This window comes from Lycium ferocissimum, chromosome 9, assembly GCF_029784015.1.
Source record: "Lycium ferocissimum isolate CSIRO_LF1 chromosome 9, AGI_CSIRO_Lferr_CH_V1, whole genome shotgun sequence".
Taxonomy (NCBI): domain Eukaryota; kingdom Viridiplantae; phylum Streptophyta; class Magnoliopsida; order Solanales; family Solanaceae; genus Lycium; species Lycium ferocissimum.
In genome coordinates, this window is record NC_081350.1 from 36,684,370 (window position 1) to 36,702,153 (window position 17,784).

The window sequence follows — 17,784 nt, forward strand, 5'->3', positions numbered from 1 at the left end:
TAGTATGTTAGGAGTTGGAGTTGTGTTTGACCATAATTTTTGCAAATAGTATTTTTTATTGAATTATACTTGTTTTGGTTGTGAAAAAAGTGAGAAATTTGAAAAACAAAATTTTCTTATTTTTCAAATCCATTTGGAATTTTCACGGCCAAATACTAATTTTTGGAAAAAGTAAAAAAAAAAAAAAACCGAAAAAAAAGTGAATAATGCTTATGGCCAAACGGGTCCTAAATGTATTCTTTTCCGGGAAAATAGTGCCAACATCATTTATTTGGTTTCACATAGTGAACGATATATAGAGAAGAGAAAACATAATTAAAGAACATTGATGGATTAGGGAAAATGGAAATCACTAAATTCAAGCTTGGAAATAGTGCATTTGAGTTGCGTCATTTTGATTATCTACTTGTTTCATTTAAGGAAGAAAAAGATAACAATTTTAGATACAAATTACTCACGATTTATAGTTTATTAATTTGTAACAAAAATAAGTAATTTGACTAAACTACCTCTAATTAAATAGGCATTGTGATTTGATCATATAACACTTAATATAAGCAAAATGAAAAAAAAGATAAGCTAGGGAGTAAAACTACGGAACACGTGAAATAAAAGATAAGCTGGGGAGAAAACAAAAATATAGCATAGAACTTAAACTTTTTATTTTTAATTTTTAAAAGAGTCTATTATAAACGAACATCTAATATACACGACTCTGTTGATTTATTCATAAGTTCTATATATATATATAAAAGTTGATAATGATTGCTATCAATTTGCCTAGAGTATAATAATAACACACAAGGTGGCAATACATAATATTCTATGGATCTTATGTACGGCCAAGAACGTGTGCAACTTAATTAAGGCCAACATCGAAACCAATATAATGTTCTAAAGACTATGCTATTAATGTAACCCACGCAGATGTCCCTTAAGTAGATTGGATGATCAAAAAGCTCGTATATAAAAATAAAACATGATATACAAACTTTATGAAGCAAGTCAAATTGCACATAAGACCTATTTAGGTGGACAAGAATGTCAGATAGAGAATTGATCAACTCATTAAATTCGTGTCAGTCGATTACATGCTCTAATATTGCCTGTGCCTAATTATTGAAATATATTGTTCATTGAAATAGAAGTTGCGTCCCCCTTAGTATATTTACACGTTTCACAAATCAAAATTCCATTAAAGAAATACAATCAATTCACAAAGTGTGCAAATACAAAGACAAAGACAATGTGGCGTACATTACTAAGCAAATGCCCTTTATGATGCCACGACCTTGACCATTTCTATTTGGTAATTTCTTATTCATCACAAATTTAAGTCTTGCCTTCTAATTATTATAACATTAAAGCACGAAATACAGGAAAATTTAAAGGTGAGAAAAAACGAAAGGAATGACATTTTAAAAGAGAACACAAATATATATAAAAAAATAAAAAATAAATATTTTAATCCTTCCATCCCATTTTTATAAAGGATTTGACTGGGCACGAAATTTAATAATGAAACAAAGATTTTTAAAATTTGTGGCCAAAATAGTCATAAATATTAGCGAGGCTTTAAAATTTCATTAGGGGGAAAATAAGAAGTTTAAAGTTAATTAGTTATTGAATATAGAATTTTTTAGGACTAACTAAAAAAGAAAGACTATCACATAAATTGAAATGAAGAGATTAAAACATTAATTTATGACATATTTAACATGAAACGTTTTATCAAAAAATATTTGAAAATATTTAGTAGGCATTTGGCAATAGGATTTGGAAGCATGATTTCATATTTTGATTTCAAATCATGTTTGTTTATGAAATTTGCACAAAAATTCAACTTCAATTTCATATCATGAGCTGAAATCTAAATTTACCAAAAAGTAGGATTTGATATTTCAAGCTTTTTCAAATGTAAAACTTAATCCACAAGTTTATATTTTGTAAAAAAAAAAGATTCATAATTGGTAGATATATTTTTTAAATGTAAAACTTGACTCAAAGTAGCCATGTTGATTCATCTTCTCGGTCATATGATCGGAAATTCATGCTCGATGTGAAGAGATTCTCCGTATCATGTGGGAGAATTATATTAAAGAGCAATTATACTACTCATTTTCAATTTTCCTTTTTATTAAACAAAAATTCAACCAATAGATGTTTTAATTTTAGAAATGCCTTATAGTAGTGTATTAATTTTGTTATGAACTATTGTTTGCTCATTTGATAAGATTATATAAGAATTATGAAAGCTTCAATAATTTTCACAACGTGAGTTTTCATATTTATAAAAGAAAATATAACTTAAGAAATTCAAATTGAATATCTAAACAAAACTTCAACTACCTTAGAACTACATCAAGCTAAGCTATGAGAAAAATGTACAGAGAAGAAAAAGTAAAAGTCCACTTTTAGATTTTTTTTCTTTATTAAACCATTATTAGATTACATAATTCTTTTTATTTTTGTTTTAATTTGTTTTCTGAAATTCTAAAAATAGTAAACTTAAACCTGAAATATCCAATTCGAAAGACCAACCCCAAAAGAATTCCAAAGAAATAGGGGGGCCCCTCTTCAATGTCATCATAGTCGCTTTGCTTCTAAAAAAAACCGGTATTATTTCAAGAAAACAAAAAAGTGTTCAAATTTTAGAGATTCAATCTCTACTTTACAAAAACCAAGTGATATGTTTCAATAATTCCTCGATCCACTCGCTTAATTAGCTTCAAATACTCAAGATCTTGTACATTTCAGCTCATTCTGGTTTGTTATCTTACCAACATTATCATTTCTTTTTTTGTAACATTTTTTTAAGGGTTTTACTTGATGTGGGGTTGTTCAAAATGTTTTTTTTTTTGCTTGTTGACCCATTTGGGGTTTTTGATTTTTTGGTGTTTTTTTTTGGCCATGTAGTTCTTTAAGGTTCTTGATTTTTAGCATTTTGTGTGGAATAATTCATTTGTAATTTTAAAGGGGGAAATAGAAAAATGGGGGTTGATTATTTCAGCATTATTGAGCAGTGTGTGTGTGAGTGAGGTTTCTTGATTGGGGTAACCAAGTTTTGTTCTTTAACTATAAATCTTCCTTGTTTTAGTTAAATCTAGCTCAGGATGTTGCCTATTTGTATGCTCCTGCCCATTCTAGCCTAGTTTGTTTTGGGTGTCATCTGAGTAATGTTCTTCTTCTTTTATTTTTATTTTTTATTTGGCCATGTAGTTTTTAAAGTTTCTTGATTTTTAGCATTTTGAGTGGAATAATGCACTTGAAATTTTAAAGGGAGAAGATAGAAAAATGGGTGTTGATTATTTCAGCATTATTGTGCAGTGTGTGTGTGTGTAAGTGAGGTTTCTTGATTTGGGGTACCAAGTTTTGTTATTTAACCTAAAATCTTCCTTGTTTTGGATAAATCTCTTTTTATGGAGCTTCCAATTCTAGGTTTTTTTTTTTTTTTTTTTTTGGGGGGGGGGGGTGTAAAAACACAGCTGACTTGTATTCTTCTCTTAATATTGAGGATTATAGCTGACCCCAACTAGTGTGAGATTGAGTCATAGTAGTAGTTGTTGTTGCTACTTCTCCTTTTCCATTCTATACTTTTAATGCATGTAGTGGTTGGAAGCTCTAGATCTGCTTGTATTCAGAAAACCTGTCAATATTCTGTTTAAAGTTATCCGTTTTCTCACTTGTGTTATCTTTTACTAGAGAATCAAATAGGATAAAGTTAGCTTTACATGCTATATGCATAGTGAAATGTCAAATTTACTTGCTCACTCTATGGAACATGTTCGTTTAGGTTGTTTTCTACCACTCAGTTATGGAGTTAATTTACTAAAGAAATCTAGTTGATTGAACTGTTAGATTAGCTCCCACAATAGTCTGGAATGATATAAAGACTAACTTTTGCCTGGAGTGCATGTTTTGTGAGCTTTGTTGGTATGAATCCAACATTTCAAGTAGAAGGTTTCTATAAAATAGTTTAATCAGTTTACTTACACTTTTTAGCAAATAACCTGTTCATTAAACTAAAACAATGTATATGAGATGATACGATATCATATTCCTATATTAGGTTTTAAATGGGGTTTAATCCACATTGACCTTTTCTCCAAATAAAGAAAATGATTCTAAGATGGCAATGATGTAATGGTTTTTTCGGTCTTCAATTTGACATTACGTACAAGAGCAACAAGTGTCATAAATTCTTTTGTTGTGGATTCAAGATAGGTTTTTCAAACTATAATCCACGTTGCTACAATTGGCAGCTTCACTATAACCATAAGAACTTCTTTTTGGGGTAAGTACAATAACCAAAAGAACTTTCTTTTGGGGTAAGTATAATAACCATAAGAACTTTTTTCCTTATTAGTGAGAGAGTTGTCGATCTACTTATTTGATCCTTGACATTCATAGTTCTTGATCCATTTAAAAAAAAATGGAGAATGAGATACTTATGGAGATAGATAGACACTCACGATGAAAGAAATTATGATGTCTGATAGTGCTCATAACTCATTGGGAATCTTAATCCAAGGAAAGATTTTCCTGTCCTGATGGAAATGTCAGACACTTGAATAATGCACCAGTTCTAATAGAAGGATATGTAAAATCACACAGTTCCTTGTGCAAAGCATTGTTTGGAAATATCTATATCAATGAAAGTCAAAAAATAATGCATGTGTTGTCTTTATTTGACTAAAATAGCACTTTTCTAATCTTATTGTAATTGTATCAACCCTATTTGCCTATCATTGCTTTTGGCTGAAGAATAGCCGTTAATGTAGTCATGCTAGTATATTTTGTTCTAGTAGTTTGATCATCTCCTTCACAATTATCCAAAATCGAGCTGACTTATATGGTAACATATTCTTGTCTGTTTACTGGTAGTGGTCTCCATAATAATCCTGCAAAAGCATATATCAAGTTTATCATGAATCCAGAAGCTGCAACTGAAAATGGAGAGTCAGCCAGTTTAAATGAAATTCTTAACTTCAAAGGGGCTACCGAAGGTAAATCTTCCATATCTTTCAGTATCTCAGGTTTTTGATATTCTCAGTCCTTTCCCTATATTATCCAACTATTGGAAAACTGCTTTACTCTGTCTTAACACTGTAATATAGAATTTGACCGTTGGGCGAAGCTAAAGCTTAGTTCCAAAAGATTTATAATGTTCCTTCTGCTCCTGTTTCTGTTTTTCTTTTTCTTTTCCTTCCCTGATAATCTCTTTAGTTAGTTGGCTGAACACTGGAAATGCAAAAAAGCTGTACTAGTTTTGCAGAACAGTGTGCATCAGAAAAATTCTTTCGTTGAATTTATGGATTCTTTTCCCTCTTATCTGTGTCAGATGTACCGATTTCATGTAATATCTTAAGCGCATTAATTATTGGTGGTAATCTTTTCCGCTGTAGATTTACTTCTCTCACTTATTTAGAGCTTTAATTTTCAGATAATCTTGCTGGGAGTAAATTTCTTGATGGAATCCAATCAAAGCACGGTTTAGCTGATATTCCAGCTGCTAAGATCTCAGAATTGATGAAACTAAACAGCTTACAGGTAAAGCTGGAATAGGTCTTCAGCTTGGTGTTAACTCATCACTTTCTTTTATACTGTTTGTGCCTTCTTCAGATTTCCTTTATTGAACTGACTTTTATCTTCAGGGTGCCTCCACTCATTCACTTTTCAGTGTTGTGAGTAATATTTTGGATGACAGCATTGAGAGAAAGAATGGGGATATACCTCAGGTATGACAGATGAACTGAACAGCAGGGTGACAGAAAAATAACAAATTTCTTTTTGCTGGATCCTATTTGATACTTAATGTACTTACTGATATCCTTTTACTACTTGTTAAGTGTGTGGCCTCCCTGGTAAAGTTGGTCGTACAAGAGATTGAAGAACGAGTTTCAAAACAAGCTGATAATTTGAGAAAGGTACCAGTGTTCCAATTATCAGTTCTGATTTATGAACTTCATGCAAAGGGCTTACGAATTGTGGGTCTCTTGGGGTATTACAGCAAAATGGTTTGTACAAGTCTCGTGAGGAGAGATATCAATCAAGAGTTAAAGCACTTGAAACCCTTGCAGTGGGGACCACTGAGGAGCATGAGGTATAATTATCACTATTGATAAAACATGTTTCTTTCTTCTTTTTGTTCTATCTATTCTTTTATTGAACTTCACATTTCATTCAATCTTCCAGGTTATTATGAAGAAGCTTCAACAGATAAAGGTGCATATTAAATTTATCAAGAAGTTACTAATTTCTGACTTGAAAGAGCATGCTTTCTTGCCTTTTTATGAAATTTGGGTCATATGTTGGATGTTTTTACTGAATATATACGCTGAATTTATTGCCCGCAAGGGTGACTCAGTTGGTTGAGCATGGGGGTTTCATCGTGGAGGTCTCAGGTTCGAAATCCCCTGCCTACGAGAGCAGGGGATTTGCCTTCTGGGTCGAGCTCGCCGCACGGGGCTTGCCTAGTGCGGGTTATCTCTCCTGTGTGGTTTGCGAGCTATTATACAGGAGTTGGGTTTACCCTGTGCGCACCCGAAGGGTAGCAGCTGCGGGTTCCCATGTCATCAAAAAAAAAAAAAATATACGCTGAATTTATGTCATACTAAGTCTTCTGTTCTGTTTCCAAATTTCCACTGGTAATATTGAGAGCTTTTTGGGGTTTCGACAATGTTTTATTCTCCTGTATTACTTTGACACTGAAAACTACCTTAGTTATGTGTTAGTACAGTAGCCTTTCATAGCTACCCTTTGAGTTGGGACGTTGGAGATGACTGCTTTAAGGTTAATGTGTCTTCATTATTTCTCAAATTCCCCTTCTTCCTTCGCTAATACTCATAGATCCAAAAAATACCTATATGTGAATGTCAGAATTTTGATTGAGAGACTGTCTCAAAAAAGAATTTTGATTGAGAAACACTACTAGTGTTTTCCATAAATATTGTGAACATTATTCATATACCATAAATATTAAGGATCTCCTAGGTTAGTTACTAATGGAGAGTCAAATAGTTTTACTATGATTCTCTTTAACAATTTGTATTAATTTTAAAATGTGCGATTACTAGTACTTTCTATATTAGTTTCTAGATATAACGATTTTGGTGAACACACAATGTGACAATGAATGTCTAGAGGAAATAAATCCAAATTTCAGCTCAAACATAGAGGCTCAAATTTTGTCATTCTTTTTGATGGGGGATTAATTTACGGATGCATTATGATTTATGATAGAACCTTTCTCCCTTATTTTTACTCGTTTATTTTGTTGTGATGTTGATTAGCATGCCTGATACAACATGTTGAACTGACAATGCTGCTTATATAGTTTTTTGTTATGTGGTTCTATTTTACTGTACATGTAGTCCAACTAACTTCTCTTCTATAGATTGAGAAGGCCAAAATTGAAGAGAAAGAAAAACTTCAAGAGAAAGAGTTAATCAGATTAATGGAAGAGAATGATCACTACAAGATGCAAATATCTTCATTGATAGCTGAGCTTGAATCATCCAAACAAGCGCATGAAAAAGATCGGTTACAATTGGAAGCACAAGCCGAGCAAACTCGAGTTGAGTTAGAGAACAGGATACTGGAACTTCAACGTCTGCTGAGTGAATCAACAAAGAAAGTACAAGAACTTGAGGCATTTTCAGAATCCAAATTGGTGAAATTGAAAAGGAGAGAGCTTGGCTACAAACACTTCATAGACTGTCATTTTGGATCTCTGCAGGTTTGCGTCTGACTTTAATCGTAACAGCTCATACTAAAAGTTATTAGGAATGTGACATTCTTAAATAACTCAGGAATTGAGGGTAGCATCTGACTCTATAAGGCTGGAGGTGATGAGGACCAAGGAGGTTTACATCGAAGAACTTAACCACTTTGGTCAGAACGAGAATTGAATGTTATGATTATATTTTTACTTCTTGATCCTGAAATCTAATCTTTATGGATGTATTCTTGATTAATAGGGTTCAATCTTAAGGGGCTGGTTGATGCTGCTCAGAATTATCACACAGTGCTTGAAGAAAATAGGAAGTTGTACAACGAAGTTCAAGATTTGAAAGGTTAGTCAAATGGAATGTGAAAAACTTAGTTATTTAAGTGCAACATGATATTTCCCTAACATAATGTCATTTTTGATAGGTAACATTAGAGTTTACTGTCGGATAAGGCCATTCCTTCGGGGCCAAAGCCAAAAATTAACAACCATAGAGTACATTGGTGAGAATGGGGAACTGGTTGTCACTAATCCTTCCAAACCCGGGAAAGAGAGTCACCGTCTTTTCAAATTCAACAAGGTCTTTGTGCCTGCAGTTACCCAAGGTTTGATGATTTTGTTTATCGGCTTGATATACAGAATAAGTACTTAATATGTAAATATCCTTTACTTTCGTCATAAAGGAGAAAAAAAGAAAGATAGTACCTTTTTCCAATGCTTGCCATTTTTCTTTCTAATTCTAGCATATTTCAGAGGAGGTATTTCGGGACACTCAGCCATTAATCAGGTCTGTTTTGGATGGGTACAATGTCTGTATCTTTGCTTATGGTCAGACTGGTTCCGGAAAAACATATACCATGGTATGCCCATCTTTAGAAAATTTATTTAGTAGATACCGATGGCTATTTATTTCTACTTATCCCATTCCCTTTTAATTGCCTTCAGAGTGGGCCCAGCATGTCATCGGTGGAGGATTGGGGGGTCAATTATCGAGCTTTGAATGATCTATTCAACATCTCCCAGAGTAGGAAAAGTTCCATCGCGTATGAAGTTGGTGTTCAAATGGTTGAGATATACAATGAGCAAGTGCGTGACTTGCTCTGCAGTGATGCTTCTCAGAAACGATATCCTTGCTAATAAAATCTATTCGTGTTTTTGATGCATTTACTATTTGCATTTTCTTTGTTCGTTTTTTACACATTTATTTCCTTGAAGCACTATTGCTTCGACGTCGTTATATAAATATTTTCAAGTTTTCCTTTTTTAGTAGTTAGTGAAGATGTTTTAAATGTGTATGCCATATATTTCCTAATGTCTTCTTTAACTTGCGCACACTTGGGATTTGGAGTACCACTCAACCCAATGGATTAGCTGTCCCTGATGCTAGCATGCATCCAGTCAAATCAACTGCAAATGTTTTAGAATTAATGAATATTGGCTTAATGAATAGAGCTGTTGGTGCTACTGCTTTAAATGAAAGAAGCAGTCGGTCACATAGGTTATCTCTTATACTAACGCTCTTTATCCCATTCTGAATTTTTTTCTGTTACATCCTATTTATTGGACTCATTACGACGCAGTATCCTCACTGTTCATGTACGTGGCGTAGACTTGGAAACAAATGATATTCTACGAGGTTGCCTACATTTGGTAGATTTGGCTGGCAGTGAAAGGGTGGATCGCTCTGAAGCCACAGGGGATCGTTTACGGGAAGCACAACATATAAACAAATCCTTATCTGCTCTTGGAGATGTGATCTTTGCATTGGCACAAAAAAGTGCTCATGTGCCATACAGAAATAGCAAACTAACACAAGTTCTTCAAAGCTCCCTTGGTAGTTAAACGCTTTCTCCGTGTTAATTCAAATTTAAATATATTGTTTTTACTCTGTAAATAAGTTTTACTTCTCTTTCCCACTAAGCCATTATTTACTTTATTTTCGCTCATCTCATGTTACAGGAGGCCAGGCAAAGACACTTATGTTTGTACAGCTCAATCCTGATGTAGAATCCTACTCAGAAACCATTAGCACCCTGAAGTTTGCTGAGAGGGTGTCCGGAGTGGAGTTGGGTGCAGCAAGAAATAATAAAGAGGGTCGGGGTGTTAAAGAGCTTATGGATCAGGTACATCAGGGCATGTTCTATCAGCAGTTCTCTAAATAATGTTATTCTAGTTGCTCTTACTTTTTCTATGTTGCATGCATCTACTGTTGTACTGTCTACTTATTTTTTGCGAATCCGACATCACATTTGTGGATCTACGATTAAGTTCCCATCTTAATGCTAATCTTCTATGCTTAGCTCTTCTCTAGAGTATGAGTACACTAGATTTATGATGCTTGCTATGCTTCTATTTCCTTTGTTATTGAAGATAAATAGTAAATTTTCAGGTAGCTAATTTAAAGGACACAATTGTAAAGAAGGATGAGGAAATTGGGAGGCTGCGGGTTATCAAAACTAATGGTAATGGTGAGAGGCGCAGTGTGAGCTCAACCAGGCATGGCTCTGCCTCTCCAAGAAGACATTCTTTAGGTGGTCCACGAGCAAGTCAAATATTTTCTGGAGAGAGAAGCTCAGGACCTCCTACTCAGAAAGCTACTTCTGACGCGGACAATAGTTCAGAATGCAGTGACAGACAATCTGACACTGGTTCTCAGCAATCAATGGATGACTTTAGGCATCACAGAGATTTCTTTAGACAATCCAGGCTTGCTGTAGTAGATGCTGGTCTAAATCTGGGTGAAGACACTGTGAAAGGAGCTAAAAATCCTAATGAAGACGTGGTGCTCATCGGGTTTGATGATGCAGATTCTGAAGAGAGATTAAGTGACATATCTGATGGTGTACTTTCAATGGGAACTGAGACTGATGGTTCAATCAATAGTATCGTAGAGTACACTCTTTTCCCAGAAACGGCAAAGCAACCTTCAGAGACCCCAGAGAAGTGAGTATTCTACAAATATATGTATATTATGACTTCTCTGATTGTCTTTTTGGCCGGTCTTGCCTTACAGTTAGATGGCTTTTTTCTTGACTATTGAATCATTTGTGGAATCTCCTGTCTCCCCATGAGCACCTCAGCTTGAGATGTCAGCATATCTTGTATCTTTTGTGTGTTGAAAATTTGCTTTAGCTGCATCTGTATTAGAATTTTCCCTTTTTCCTTTTCTCATTTCTGTATCCATATTTTGGCTTCACAGAAAAATATCAAAGATATGCATCAGTTACATTCTGAAATACAGTTTGATGCCATAAGTCATCGTTTCCAAGTTTAAATGTACTACATGACTTTTAGATCATATCTCTTCTTAGTAGAGTATTTGTCGAAGACAGCTTACAGTTTTTGGGAAAAGGAGAATGTTAAGTTTTGCTGCTGAACCCATTGTTAAAGACATCCAAGGTACTCATCAAATCTAAAAGAACTTACTTATTCTCTTTGTTGGTAAATGATTCAGGCCCTCTGTACCTGCTAAACTTCCACGGCCCACACAAAAGAAGGTGGAAACAGGATCTTCCCGGTTGTCATCAATGAAGAAGAGCACCCCTAAAGTCCCGAGTATGTGATTCTCAGTTGTTCTTGGTTTTCACCTTTATTTTCCTTCTTTGATATGCTCTCCAAATTAGAGAACACAAATGACAATAATGGTTCACTATTTCCTTCTTTCTAAAGCATTCTTATTTTTGGCCATAAACAGTACCAACTTTTGCTTTTTCCTCTCTATGCTTCGCAGGTTCTAAAAAACCCCCTTCCGGCAACAGTTCTGCAGTTAGGTCTTCCAAAAGATGGCAATAGTACAGAAGAAAAATTGTGGAAGAGGATACTTAATAACACTTATTTGTAGAATAGACTGTAGACACGATTATTGTGTCGTCTTCCATTGTTGTGATCAAAGATATGTAGGAACTTCAGCTTGTAGCAAAGCTGCACTGATCAGGTGAATTTCTTAGGAATATTTGCTCGTACACTCTCTCCTGCCTCCCCTACTCGAAGTGGAGGAGGAAAGGAGGGCGGCGTGGGGTTTGACATTGTGTAGTGTGTACATGTAGCTCTATTAAAATACTCAGTGATGCACTTTTAGGCTATTAAATAGCGTGTAACTTCTGTTTGATTATGGTGCTTATTGTGAAAGGAAGATCATGCTTGATTTTGATTATGCTTGAACACTTGCTAAAGCAGGAAAAGAAACCACTATATCAAGGTAATTGTCTGTGATGTTTTCATTTTTGAGTTCAATGGACCTACGTCTAGCCAAAACTCAAAAAGCGCCACATGATTTCTCTTTGCTTAAGCCTTAGTGGATAGTGGATAGAGTTCTTTCGATATCTGTATTGGTGAGAGGTAGCAACTAGCAAGTAAAAAACAAGCTAGCTCGGACACTATTATTATAACAATACTGGCAATGCCCATTTGTATCATATATAGGCCTCTCACATCTGGCTGATCTCCAAATATGTAAAAATTGCTTGACTTTTGGGTTACAACCTCATGTTTGGTTGCAGATTAAATGTATTTCGTGAAGATGAAAGCCCTTTATATATTGTTTCTCGTTTCAACTATTTTGCCCGGTATAAACTTGAGGGATAAAAGATACTATATATTTCAAGTAACTACTCATTACTTCTTAAGTATTAGCGATAAATAAATCTCTGTAACTATATATTGCCAGCTTGTTACCCGTGATTAGTCACATAATTCTGACTATATACTATTTTTTGGAATTTGGTTGAGGTGATTATAGATGGAAGTGGTAGAAAATTAAAAGTGCAGTCGTTTCCTGCTTATCTCCTCTTATTTACTGAAATTTAATCGAATCAATTTCTTTACAATTTTGGCTTCGTAAAACACGACTGTATATGTTGGGGGTGTCCAGTGTCCTTGATACCACAACATTAATACCTATTGATAAAAATTAATTCTGGGGAAGAGATAATTGAAATGAGTTTCTGCCGGAAAATTTCAAGTCGTGGGACATCAATGCATATTAATGTTAATTATGGGGAAAGGGGAGAGATAATAGTCTTTTAGCCTTTTTAACATAAGTTGAAGGAAGATAATGAAGGAGAAAAAAAAAAAAAAAAAAAAAAAAAAGAAGGAAAAAAAAAAGGTTTCGTGGTCATATATATATATATATATATATATATGAATTTCATTATTTCCTAGTATTCATTGTTTGACCTTTCAATTAATAGAAAAAGTTGCATGATGATATTTGCAATGAATCTTATTTTTAAATTTTCAGTTTTGTATTCCAATTTTCTAGTTTTTAATAGAACTTTGCATAACATTTTAGGACTTTGAATTAACTACTCAAATCATCATATTCGTAAATAATGTTTTATAGTACGATTCAAGATAGTATATTACAAACACATGGACAATATCTCCTTAACTTGAATAACCCTTCTCAATATAAGTAAACCAATAGGGATGTACTCTCTCGGCGCTTTTAAGGCTATCCTTACCGGGAATGGATAAACAAAAACGGGTATGGGGAGGAAATACAAAGTAATGCTGCCACGAATGATACAAGCCGAGTTGCCTCAAAGATGTTGTCATGGGCCGTCCGGGAAGTCCAAGAGTGGATGATAGCATGGGAGGACGGATTGGAGATGGATGCACATTGAAGGGGCCAAACGAGCAAGGAAGGCTAGGTTTGCAAGAGGCCACATTCGCAAATTCAAGATTTCCATCTCCACAAGACTAGCCAAACAAGGCCCTTGCCTCATTAATGACATTTATGTAATAATAGGGTCTTCTATTATTTATTTAGTATAAATAGCTAGTCTTTTATTTCATTAGGAGCTTTTGATGAATTGATGAAAATGTTAGTGTGTTTGTGTTGTCTCTAGAGAGAGAAACAATTGAGAGTCTTATGGATTTAAGCTCTCGTTGATTTGAGATTTGTTGAGAGGTTGGTTGCAAGGGAATCTAATTCCCTTGAGGTCTTCCTAAGAGTTTGGTGCTTGTTAATGTTAATTAATTATGGTCTTTAGGTTTAATATACCTTTAGGTTGCTTTTTAATTCCATTTTTTCATGTCAATCTATCTATCCTTTACTTTTCTTGTTATTTCCTTTATTCCGCTATCCGTTCTTGTATCATCGGAGTCTCTCTGTCACTCTCAATCTCCGGCAAAGACCTCAGAGTCTCTCTGTCACTCTCAAAACTGGAATTTTATTTCAAAATTGGTTTACCCATAGCTTAATTAGTCTAAATCCAGAAAATCATTCAAAAAGCCATCATCTTGATCCTCAAATCCTTGATTTACCACTTTTCAACTTTTGAGTTCAAAACCCCAATTTCTACAATCCAAACATGGATATATATCGTCATAATAATTTAAAAAAAAACATGGATATAAACAGTAACCAACGAAAGTAATCATAGAGAAACACCAAAATAAAGGTTAAATACTTACCCCCTCGTTGAGACGAGAGCAACACCGCGAAAATCACCTCAATCCTAGCTCCTAAACTTGTAAGAAAAGTAACTAAATCCCAAAACAAGTGGAGACAAAAAAATGCAGCAGCTGTTTCGGTCCAAATCAGGTACTAGATGATTACGAGGCTCATTGTTGACAAGCCCAATAAAATCCTTGCGAAATTTCACTCAAGATAGCCTTTTGAATCACCCAATTTGGCCTTAAAACGAGAGAGATATGATGTTTTTGTTATGAATTAATAGCGATATAGCAAAAACACAATTAACAAAGCTTTAAAATATAAAAAGAAAGGGAGTAATGGTAGAAGCAAATAAGAAAGCTGCCTTTTGTTTCTTTCAATTGTATATCACCTTTCCATCGATACAATGCAATTTATAGGACCACTTGTACACAACATCAAATAGTAAGGGATATATATCTGAACAACATGGGCATCCATTCTCTTATAGTAAGGGATATTTCCGAACAATATGGGCAAAAACTATTTAAACATGGATAAGAAATTCTAGTGAAAGAAAAGGTGTACATAGTTATTCGTAATACGCATTGGAGAAACACCAGAAAACCCAAAATAAAGGCGCGCGTATTTACTCCCCCCCCCCCGATGAAAACATTACTTAATGTCTCGGAGATGACGCATTCCAATTTTGTATATCATTTTCTCAAATGTTGAGGTTAATGCCTTAGTGAACATATCCGCCAAATTGTCACTTGAACGAACCTGTTGAACATCTATTTCACCTTTCTTTTGAAGATCATGAGTGAAGAAAAATTTTGGCGAAATGTGCTTTGTTCTGTCTCCTTTAATGTATCCTCCTCTTAGTTGAGCTATGCATGCAGCATTGTCTTCATACAATGTTGTTGGAATATCTCTTTCCAAAGCAAGGCCACATACTCCTGGATGTGTTGAGTTATTGATCTCAACCAAACACATTCTCTCTTAAACTTGTGAAGAAGTAGCAAGAGTTTGTTTGGTTGAACGCCATGATAACCTCCACATGTAAATAAATCCGAGATCGACCTTTATGTGGGTCGGACAAATAAAACAATTCATTTGAATGGAGATGGTGCCTCAAAATACGAATATATGCTTAATACCATTCCAATGTCTTCTTGTCGGGGAAGAACTAAATCTTGCTAATAAGCTGTGAGAAAGCTATATCCGGTCGAGAATTATTGGCAAGATACATTAATGCCCCAATTGCACTAAGATATGGTATTTCAAAGACCAATAAGCTCTTCGTTATTTTCGTAAGGTCGAAATGGACAATCTCACAACCATCGGGGTACTTAATGGATGCGCTTTATCCATGTAAAATCTCTTTAAAATATTTTCGATATGTTGATTGATGGACAAATGTTCTTGTAAAATGCTCAATAGCAAGACAAAATTTTGTCTTTGAATCAAACTTTTTCAAGCAATTTGGCCAATAATATTCAAGTCATCAACATATACGAGAGAGATATAAAAACACAAGGACAAATGATCACTTTTATATTTCAAATTTTGAAGGATATGAGCTTTAGAACAAGTTTCTCGTGAAACGGCGAACTTTGAATCCTTCGGGGATTTTTATAAAAATGTCGTGGTTTGAGCCATATAAAAATGACAACATCCATCAACCGCATATCAAGCTTTTCACGAACCGCTAGATTTATTAGATACCGAAGGTAATTGCATCCACCCCGGAGAATATGTCTCCACATAATCAAGACCTTTGCGAAAATCCTTGTGCCACAAGCCGTGCTTTATGTCTTACGACTTCACCTTTAAACACCCATTCATTTCGTTTTCGCACAAACACCCATTTGTACCCTCGGGTCCGAAAATACGTTTTTCAAGTGAAGATGCTTGAATTGCGTCTTTCCGCCAATCATTTCTGTCTACATTCATCAATAGATTTTGGCTCAAGATCATCTTGTTGCATTATAGAACATTATCCGAAATATCATTTCGGATACGGATAACTGAGATTTCATCATTCTCAATCGAAACACAAAGGCTCTTTTTCAAAGGATCATTTTGATCATTTCCTTTCTTTTTCTCAATATGGCCTAGACTACCATTTGTTGCGGGACAAAACGGAGACGAATATGCGATTTTGTGACAAAAACAAGCTGATTTGCAACATTTTGCAAATAAACCCTTTGAAAATTGATTTGTTCGAGGATCTAAATGAGATAGTGATAATGCAAACTCACCGGCTTCTTCTCGTCCCTAATGTTGGTATCTTTTGATTCATTAAAATGACAATCAAAAAATCTTGCCGTAAATAAATCTCCAAGTTGTTCCAAATATTTTATAATGGAAGGAGATTCATAAAATCAATCATGTAGTGGAGAAATTGGGACATCCAAAGATTCTGAGATGGGATATATTTGGCTCTCGGCCAAAAGCCAATTGTAATGGGAGAATTCATGATCAGTTGGTCAACATCCAAACAGAAGTTTCGTCCTCATTACAATGGTCTAACTATTAATTGGAGCGCTTAATCAATGATTCTGCTAGACCATTTTGAGTATGAACCCGATGTTTGTTATTCCGCTATACAATAATCATTAAAAGCTTGAGATGTAAACTCAAAGCATATCAAACGGATTGTCTTTATTGCATAACTGGAAATTGTGCTCTTAACCTTATTATTTGAGCCAACAATCTCGCAAAAATCGAGTTGATAATAAGCACATGTGACCATCTTGTAGATGCATCTACCAAGACCATATAATAATTGAATGGTCCACATGGAGGTGAATTGGTCCACATATATCACGTATACGTTCGAAATGCAGGGGATTCAATCCCAACCTTTAACGATGGTTTAATAACCAATTTTAAATCAAGAGAATCCCTTGATTGAAGAATCTTTTGGTTCTTCAAAGTAGCCCATTTGAAAATTATCGACGAAACCGGTCATGCCAAATGATAAAGTCAAAAAAGAACATTTTGTTTACTACAACATGTGTTTCAACCACACTAATCCTTGTATGGTACAACCCAGAAGAGAGTGCGGGTAATCTTTATTGCACAAACTTTTCCTCGGCTTTTATTGTAGTAATATAAAGATATTCAACATTTCCTTCATTGGCAGTCTCGACATGATTCTTGAAACTCAACAAGTTTCTCTCGAGACTTACTACAATACAATGCATTATTAATGTCCAATATTGTTCTTTCTTCCGCAGCCCTCAATTAATTTTGTACCCAATTGTATTGACATAGGCCTTTTTCATAACCAAATGAGAGAAATATTTCTTTTCTCTTAGTATAGTGTGAGTTGTAGCACTATCCGGAAGGCACATATCTCCCCGTGATCCCGAGGAATTTTATTTATCTTCATAAAATAAAAGTACATCATAAACATCTTTGAAAAATAAAAACAACATAAGGAAGAACATAATAATTAAAAACACATAGATAAGAACAACAACATAATTCATTTTCAATGATCAAACTTTAGTTTTGATCCCCTTATTTCTTCAAATGTGACCAAAATCTTCCTTCAAAGCCATATTTGCTTCAAGAAGATCATATAAATAGGCATATTGAAAGTCAATGCTAACCACCAATTTGCCTTTCTTTTGAAGGAATTTTGATAAAGCCTAGAAAATGTAAA

General features: G+C 34.4%; 1 protein-coding gene across 3 annotated transcripts; it reads left to right on the forward strand.

Moving 5' to 3' along the window:
• Positions 1–2,579: 2,579 nt before the first annotated feature.
• LOC132030529 (kinesin-like protein KIN-14J) lies at positions 2,580–11,882 on the forward strand. 3 transcript variants are annotated; one of them, XM_059420192.1, is made up of 19 exons: positions 2,580–2,766; positions 4,885–5,006; positions 5,444–5,550; positions 5,655–5,738; positions 5,850–5,927; positions 6,011–6,103; positions 6,196–6,225; positions 7,397–7,738; positions 7,812–7,893; positions 7,980–8,075; positions 8,155–8,334; positions 8,483–8,589; positions 8,675–8,853; positions 9,063–9,227; positions 9,310–9,563; positions 9,689–9,852; positions 10,119–10,672; positions 11,184–11,284; positions 11,460–11,882. In XM_059420192.1, the coding sequence occupies exons 2-19, from the start codon at positions 4,928–4,930 to the stop codon at positions 11,519–11,521; spliced, it is 2,757 nt and encodes a 918-aa protein (XP_059276175.1). In that variant the 5' UTR covers positions 2,580–2,766; positions 4,885–4,927; the 3' UTR covers positions 11,522–11,882. The 3 variants fall into 3 exon arrangements, with proteins under 3 accessions (XP_059276175.1, XP_059276177.1, XP_059276176.1); XM_059420194.1 differs by having other exon boundaries at positions 4,911–5,006; XM_059420193.1 differs by having other exon boundaries at positions 4,921–5,006.
• The last annotated feature ends 5,902 nt before the right edge of the window (positions 11,883–17,784 follow it).